This window comes from Papaver somniferum, chromosome 11, assembly GCF_003573695.1.
Source record: "Papaver somniferum cultivar HN1 chromosome 11, ASM357369v1, whole genome shotgun sequence".
Taxonomy (NCBI): domain Eukaryota; kingdom Viridiplantae; phylum Streptophyta; class Magnoliopsida; order Ranunculales; family Papaveraceae; genus Papaver; species Papaver somniferum.
Window position 1 is genome coordinate 13,351,503 of NC_039368.1, and position 9,143 is coordinate 13,360,645.

General features: G+C 36.0%; 1 protein-coding gene across 1 annotated transcript; it reads right to left on the bottom strand.

Moving 5' to 3' along the window:
- Window positions 1-2,154: 2,154 nt before the first annotated feature.
- Window positions 2,155-4,797, bottom strand: LOC113320601. The gene is made up of 6 exons (XM_026568505.1): window positions 4,746-4,797; window positions 3,662-4,664; window positions 3,475-3,571; window positions 2,896-3,388; window positions 2,697-2,787; window positions 2,155-2,617 (listed from the first exon to the last, which is right to left on the bottom strand). The coding sequence occupies exons 2-4, from the start codon at window positions 4,633-4,635 to the stop codon at window positions 3,134-3,136; spliced, it is 1,326 nt and encodes a 441-aa protein (XP_026424290.1). The 5' UTR covers window positions 4,636-4,664; window positions 4,746-4,797; the 3' UTR covers window positions 2,155-2,617; window positions 2,697-2,787; window positions 2,896-3,133.
- Window positions 4,798-9,143: the final 4,346 nt, after the last annotated feature.

A 9,143-nucleotide genomic window follows, 5' to 3' on the forward strand; every position in this document is an offset into this window, starting at 1 on the left:
ACTGCAATCCATTCTTCCAACTGATCAGGATCTGCGGGTTCTTTAATGGTGCCATCAACAAAGCCAAACTTTCTCTTGGATATCAACGATCTTCTAATGGCTCTAGCCCACTCATCATAATTGGTTCCTTTTAAAACAATCGGAGTAATAATAATACATGTACTATCAGTTGATCCCAGATGGTACACCGGATTCTTCTTCTGCAGATCATATGCTACATTCTTTTCTTTGGTTCCTGATGGTTCTGTTATATCTTCTCCCATCGTGTAGAACTTGAAACAAAACTTTTAGTTTTAGGGTTTTAATCAGGCTCGTGATGCCATGTTAAGTTTTGGTCAAGTCTTACCATTCTCATTAAAACTCAAGACATTTATACAAAGACCAGACGTGGGTCTCAAGTTACAAACTTGAGCCACACATATTCCAAATATAACTCTAGGCTAAGCATAGCCCTATTTCCTAATAGTGCCGCTTATTTTTTTATCAATACATTCCTTTAGGAAAAAATAGAAAGCATAACTCTGTTGCGGACTGCATCGTAAAGGAAGCAAGGATTAAAAAAAAATCAAAATATGTCTACACGTTTGCAGTAAAAAATTCAAAAATATAACATTTATTCTAATGTATTCGATAAAAACAAAATTATAAACCTATTATACTATGTTTGTTAGATTTTAATATACTTTTCTTTTCCATTAAAAAATTTATTCTTTTTTTATCGATTAAAAAATAAAACTTCAAGTTATCCTGGCATGTCCATGATCTTCAGTCTTTAGGGTAGAATTTCAAATAGATACCTATGTGAACTTTCAGTGTGCTGCTTTTTACCCAAACTAATAAACATCGTCCGCATCATGATCGCGATTGTACAACATTAAAAGTTCAAATGATGGACGAGCAAAAGTTAGGAATGATTGTTGTTTAAAGCTCTTTTAGTGATAGAAATGGATCCAAGAGCTGATACGAAAAACAAAAAAAAGGGATAATTAGTGTTTGGTACTCAGGTTTAGACCAACACTAGTATTTGGTCTCACATTTGTCCAAAGTTAGGGGTTGGTACCTAGATTAGACGTTGATCGGAGTCGACTGTCTATGACATAACTTTAAATAATTTTGTAAATTAAAAATCTGTAAAATATTGAGATTACAAGTCTAGCCCTGAGGTGGATCTAACATCCAACAATTACAAATAAAATCATTGGGCTTTTTAATAAAGTAACCACCTTTTTGAACCATATTTAAGAAACTGGCCGTTTTTTTGAATCTTTATATAAACTGGCCGATATTGACATTTTCCATCCCGTTTTTTTCAAAAAACGGATTTAGGTAGTTAACTGGCTATGTGGAAGTTAACCTGCTAGGTAAAAGACGACTTAACCCTCGTCTGAGTTCGTAACCAAACCAGTATCGAGTCAACTCGGTGACTCATTGCAACGGTCGGATTTGTAACGGTCGAATTTGTAACGGTCAGATTCAGCTTCATTCATATAAATTAGGCCCTGCAGAGAAGAACCATATTATTTGTCATACTCAACAGATCAAAAAAATAAAAATAAATAAGACATGAGCCAAAATGAAGTAAACTCTCCAGGCAGCAGTAGCAGCAGCAAGGTAAGATTAAGATTAAAACAACCCCTAATTCCATGTTCTATCTGTGCACAGGGAATTCATGATCCAAAGGTATGTCCTTGGATTTATTCCAGGTGCAAATATATACCATGTAATGGTATAAGGCAACTATTGTGTTCAAAAGCAAAAGAAACAAACGAAAAAATGTTTTTGAAGTGTTCAATTCCAACCTGTCAGTACTTTGAATGGTTTGACGATGCCATCGATCCTGTCAAATGCAAGATGGTGAAATTACCAGTAGATAATGGTTGTTACGCTTGCGGAGAATCTGGTCATTGCTTCAAAAACTGCCCACTGCAAAATCAAACCTGCAACAAAGATCACTGCAAATCAAAGATGGAGATGAAATTTTGCAAGAATGAACACAACAAGAACATAGCATACCTCACTTGTACAGATTGTGACGGTTTTAAATGGGTCTCAGATGAAGTCTTCATTGCTGCAAAAAACAGAATTATGCATTCAAGTTTACAACTTAATGCTATATGTAAGGAACTCAACAATCTGAAATGTAACCTGCAAATGTACTAATAAACAACCTGCCACTTTTGATTCAGCATTAATTCAAGTCTACAAAAGAAAAAAATATTGTCTTCTTAAACACAAAAAATCAGAAAACGGATCTCAAATCATTTCTTCTTAGCCTTTCCATTTCCCCTTCCCTTTCCTTGTTTTATATTCTGAGATACAGATCCAATGCCAAAGAAGTTCTGATAAAGGTTATTTATTGTAGAGGGTGGAGTAGAAGATGGTGCTATAGATGGCAGACTCATAGGTGTTGTGGAAGCTGGAGTAGAAGATGGTGTTGCCAAAGGCTGACTGCCAGGCCCTGTAAAACATTCACCAACAAATGATGTCGTTCTCTTCTTCTTGTTTGACTTAGATGCACCCCTAACTCCGGTGGTCTGACTTGGCTCTATGTTGCTGAAGGTGAAGCTTTGTGCATCACATTCAGTCCTTTGCCTCTTTGCAGTTGGATTAGATCCCACTTCACCACCAGCACTTATATCAATGTAGTTGAGAATATAAATAGGGCATATAGTTACAAATTTAAGAAGAAAAAGTACCTGGACCCATTCACTTTTATCATCTAGTGGTGCAAAAGTTGGTGCATATGTGGCCTTATAGTTCTCCACTGAATAGTAATCACTGCAGTACCTGCTCAAGCAGAGTATGTAAAGGTTAGTGCTAGATACATTTAAGGCCTAGAAATTGCATAAATAAGTTCTGAGACAAGGTACAGATTTAAAAAAAGAGAAATCTTACTTTCTCCATTGTGGCCTTATGTTATGCAATGCACTCACTGCATGCATACAGGGGAACCCCCTCAACTGCCACTGCAAACAAGAGCAAGTCTTGGCAAGTATGTTCACTGTGAACACAGAATTCTTTGGACTAGTCACCATATATAACTCTCCATCCACACAAGGGTCAACACCATAGTCAGTCACAAATTCCAACATATTCTTAATCAATGTAACAGCAGTAGGAACCAAATTACCATCTACCCATGATGCAGATTCATCCTCCTATTGTACCATGTACCCATCACTAAGTTAGCATACATTATTCCTATCATTATAATTGGTTTATTTCTCATCTTGTTGATCATATTGTTAAAAGACTCTGAAAAATTGTTGTTCATATGTTCACAACAGTGAATAGGGTTAAAAAAGGCCCTGGACCATGTAGCAGGATCTTCTCTACTGAGATAAGCACCAGCTGCAGCACTCTGTTTCACAATATTGTCAAAATGTTCCTGCACAGCCAATCAAAAACTAGCTTAACTTGACTGTCAAACAGTGCATAAAACCAATAACAAAGAACTGTTGTGAACTGTCAAACCTGAAAATGCTTTTCTTTGTATGCTTTTGGTGCATTCCATAAAGAACTGTATAATTCAAGACCCTTGTAATCCTTCTTGAAATTTTTGTATAAATGTCTGCATTTTAACACATTGCAATTAACATAAGGCCTTTATCTGATCTGACAAACAAAAGAAACAAGAAACAAAGTTAGACAAGAAAGTTACCTCCAACAGTATCTGTGGTGATGGCCAGGGAACACTATACCAACAGCTTCCAATAAACCTTTTTGCCTATCTGAAATGAAAGCCACTTTCACTGGATGTGCTAATATTGCATCCTTCAAATGCTTCAAAAAAATGATCCAATTTTCCTTTGTTTCAGCTGTGCATACCATAATTCCTAACATTACTAACCCATTCTGTCCATCAAGTGCAGTTGCAGCCATCAATACTCCCCCATATTCCCCTGTTAGATGGCAGGCATCAAGCCCTATAAATCCCCTGCATGCTTTTCGCCAACCCCTCATTGCAGGTTCAAATGAGAGTGTCATGCTTTCAAAGGTGTTATTCACTGTGTCAAAAGTGAACTTAGCAACAGACCCATCATTGCATTTAGTAAACATCTTGCAGAATGCTGGTACTTCATTGTAACTTTCTTTATAGTTCCCATATAATGACTCTAAAACTAGATTCCTAGCCTTCCATGCACACTGATATGGTATATTTACTCTCTTTTCAGCTAAGAAGTCTTCCTTGATTTTATAAGGGTCTGGAACAACTTTTTTAGGCTTATTCTTCATCTGATCAAGAACAAAATCCTTTACAAAATGAGGATCAGCAGATCTATTCCTATTTTGGGGATCCCCTTCACACTTATGTTCCAAATTCACTTTCCTAAGAACAAAAGTCTTCTCACCCTCTTTCTTGCTAGCATACACAAACCAAGGACAATCATGTTCTGTTTTAAACCTACACTCAGCCTTAATTCTAGAGGGAGCACTTCTATCCAAAATATATTGACACTTATTAAGAACACAATAACCCCTGTGATGTTTCTTAAATGCTTCCTTATTTGCAAATCTAGTTTTTACCTCCATTTTGCTAGGATCTACTGGAGTAAAAACTTCTTCTTCAGGGAAAAGATCTACATCATGCTCACCCTTCATGTGCTGACCAAAATCATCATCAAAGTCATCCATGTAAGCAGGTCTTTCATCCACATCCTTACCTGCACATTCAAGATCAACATCAGTACCATATAATAAGTTACAAATTATAATAAATGAAATCAGTTATAAATGAAATATACCTTTTTCTTTGCCTTCTTTTTCTGCTTCTGCTTCTTCTTCTTCTTCTTTCTCTTCTTGTTCTTCTTCATCTGACCCATACTCAATGTCTTCATCACTGTCATATACTGGAGGAGCTTCTGGATTCTCAATTGGGTGACATTCATCTTCTTTGGTGTTTTCCAGCTGAATATTGTCCACATCTTCAACAAACTTAACTTCATTTGTAGCTTTTGACTGACTGCAACCACTGCTACTAGCCTGAGAATGTTTGGACATGGGCACATCCATGAAACTCAGCTTTCTTGATGCACCTTCAACTGATTTATCCACACTATTTAGCCTTGGGGATCTTCTAGGGGTGGTTCCCTTACTAACTGTCTTCTTCTTTGGTGTAGTCTTTGGAGTCCCAAACACTGTGTCTTTCATCCCCATCCACAAACATATACATCCATCCTCATTTACAAAAGAATCCTCCCAAAAATTATCAAAATCATCATTGTTTAACAATGGCAGTGGCAGACATTCTTCCTTAAACCAATATAAATTAAACTTCTCTTTAACATCCATAGACAAACCCTTATACACCATATACTTAAGTGTCATCAACTCTGTTTCATCTCAATGGCAATCAGGAAATACCAAAGTCTCATTCTTTGGCTCCGCATATACACTGATATTCCTAAATTTGAACTGACTGCAACACAAATGAAACAAAATCAGATATAAACCTATGAAAACCCAATGAAAACCTAATTAAGCAATATTACTTAAAATCAAACACCCAATCACGAAAATTAAACCCCAATTAAACAATAAAAATTTGGTTTCAAATAAACCCTAATTACAAAGGAAAAAAAACAGAAACCCTAAAAATCAATCGATCAATTAACTATCAATTAACTATCAATACAATGATTTTCATCATATATTAAGTCATGGGTTTCGTTAATCTTACCTTGATTCAGACTGTTTCAATCCCGGTTTGTACCTCATCTTCACTGTATCACCACTATCTCTGAATCCCTAAATATGTAGAACTTTTCTTCCAAATACACTCTGGTCTTTCACTAACATCTATGTCTTCGGCAAAAACAACTTCAATAACATCAGTTTTCTTTTTCTTTTCAAACAGCTTCAATACCTAACCCTAGGAGAAGAGAACGAGGGAGAAGAGAACGAGGGAGAAAGAGAACGAGGGAGAAAGAGAAAGTGTGGTAAGAGATTACACCACACGCGTCTTTAAATGGGCAAGGGCACAGTCGTAAATTCTCCTACCGAGTTTGACTTATTCAACGCAGCTGACCGATCTGGTGGGCCCAGGTGTCAACTCTAACAGAAAGGCCAGTTTCTAAATGAATTTAAAAGCTTGGCCGGTTTATTAATTATATGGTTTGAAGCAGGACACTTTATTAATTTGCCCAAAATCATTTAGTCTACGGCTGGGATGCAAAATCTAATGACCATATACTTGGACTATTTTTCCTCCGCCCCATCTCAATCTTCGTCTTCTTCCTCCGCATCTATCAAGAACACAGCCACAAACCCCACTAACTTCTTTCCTGATTTCTTCAGTCACAAAGCCATGGAATCAATTACTCTCCAAAATCAAAACTCCAATTTCAATAAATCGAAACCCCAACTTCTAAATCAAACAAAATCCCCATATACCGAATCGAACAAAACCCTAATTTAGTGATTCAAATCAACATCTCAATTTCGTTAAATTGAATCCTAATTTCTGAATCAAACAAAACCATTATTTACCGAATCGAAGAAAACCCTTGTTTACTGATTGAATCATAATCTCAATTCATTGAATCAAAACCAAAATTCCAGTTTCTACCACTATTTGCTAAATCAAAACCCTAAATTCTGTAAATAGAAACCCAAATTAGAGTGATAGTTGCAACTTTTATGGGTTGCAGACAGGAAAATTGAGATCGAGCAGGATAAATTGCAGCTGATGATTGAAGCATCGATGGAGAAGACACGGTTTTATACTTGAATTGAAGCTTGTTTGAGAACTGGGAAGAATACAGATGAGGTTGGATTTGAACTCAGATGAGTTAGAGTTGAATCTGTGATATTCTAGAATTACAGGTTAGGGTCTGAGTGTTTAATTATGCTGTTGTTCGTAACTATAATCTCATTGCTGCTTCTGCTGGTGCTTTTTTGTTCATGGCAATTTATAGGGTTTTTTTCTAATTTTTTCTTCCCATTTTTTCTGATTTCTGAGATGCTGATGTTCATGGGTTCAGACGAGATGGTTAGAAGGTGAGTTCATAATTAATGAAGAAATTGGCAGCTGTGGTTTGAGTTAATTTTTAATTTGGCAGGATGGTTTGATTTCGAATTGATATTGAAATTAGGGTTCTTATAGCTTTGAGAAGAATGGTTTTTGCTGTCTCTTTAATTGAAGGAATTTTGCAGCTGAGTTTGAAATGGATTTGAAGATGGGTTGATTTGAAGTTCGAATTAGATGAGAGGAATGGGAAGTCAGGGTTCGGTGATGCTATGATTTTGTGGTGATCAGTGGATTTGAGATGAAAGTGTTGGTGGTGTTGCTTCAAAATGAAAAATCAATCTCAGATGGGTTGTGATGTGCAGGTGACTGAGATGATGTATTGCTGCCATTGTTGTGTGCAAAGGGTGCTAGAGGAATTTTAATTGAAATTGGCAGATTGGTTTGTGGTTGAATTGCAGAATGTTGTGCTGGTTCTGGGTAATGTGTTGTAGAGGATGTTGTTGCAGAGAAGGTGGTGGTGTTGAGTTGATGTAGCAGATTAGGGAAATAAAGGAGATGCGAGATGGTGGTGCTAGGGAAAAGTTGGAAAGTGAAGGTTATTATAGTAAATGGGTCATTAATTAATTAATTTAATTTGTTTATTGTTTTAATAATATCTAAACAGAAGTTAGGATTTTAACCGAGTCAATATGGGTCAACGTCAACGTCTGGTCCAGATACCAAGCACTAACGTTGGACAAATGTTAGATCAAAACCTAATATCGGGCAAAACCTGAGTACTAAATACCAATTATCCCACGAAAAAAATGGTCGGCATTTGTATACGTTTCGTGGAGCTCTATAGGCCTTCTTTAAGAAGCCCTACATTGTTGTATTGGTCGACCCTCGTCCTACATAAATTCGTCTCTATTATTTGGTTTTCCTTTTCTCCATGTTAGGTAATGGGGAAAAGTGTCACTTGGCTTGGCTCTTTGCTTCCGATGTCTATTTTTATTATGTTGCCAAAGAGTTAAAAGGAAATCAGAAAATATATATACTTTTTAAGTCTATCTTGAGATGTCAAGCAAGAAAATATCTGATGAGCAGTCAACAACAAAATTGTTGATATTAAGAAAGTAAAAATAATGGCAATTTTGTTTTCGTTGTTCTTCTTCATTGTAATTTGGACAATCACATATTTGAAGAAAAAGACAGTACAAGACTAAAAATGATGTTGATTGATATATTTGTTAACTAACTTTATGTAATAACAACGAATTTATACCGTGTTCAAGACGTGGAAAAACTTTGCTAATGGCTGGAGGCCTCGAAAGTGTGAACTAAGTTTGCTCTTTTGTATGCTGGAGGGTATAGACGCCCAAATCGCCCACAAGTATGATAATTTTTTGACTCACACCTTGTTTGTTTGCAGCTGACTCGGCGTCTAGAGTTGAGCCAATTTCTGATTCGCGCCCAGTTAGCAGTCAGACTATTTGTTTTGTACTTTAAATCAGATCTGACTCAGACTTAAATTTTAACTCGGATCCGTTTGAGTCAGGTAACAAGATACCCTTAATTTATGGGACCAAATTACTGATTCACATATTTTTGAGTCAGTTGAGTCAGATCCGACTCAAAACAAACATATAAAATCATATCTAAATGAGCCAGGTAATTTCACGCAGATCCAGACGACTTAGATGAGTCGGGAGTAAACAAACATGGTATTAGGAAAGTAAAAGAAAGTCTTGTCAAAGTCAATCAGTCAATTGACTTTGACTATTACAGGTCAATAGTCTTATTTCCCGGACACATTAAATATGTCTGAATGTATTTTGTAATATTCATTCAATTCAATACAATATCTTCTGTTTCTTGTTCTTGCTCATCTTATTCTTTGCAATACAATAATTCTTTCAATACTGTGAGAACATATCAATTCTCATGGTATCAGATTAGGTTTCGATCCTAAATCAACAAGAAATCAAAGCTTAATAATTTTTCAAAATAATTTTCAGCTTTTGGGTAATAAAAATTCAATATCTTTTCCAGGTTCAATTTAGGGTTCATCTTCTTCTGAACTTATACGGTAACAACAAGGAGAGGCACTTATCAACGTAATCAGTATCGCAGCAATCAAAGTCTTAACAATCGCAATAACATCAACAATATTTCTCAATTTGAATCTCTGACA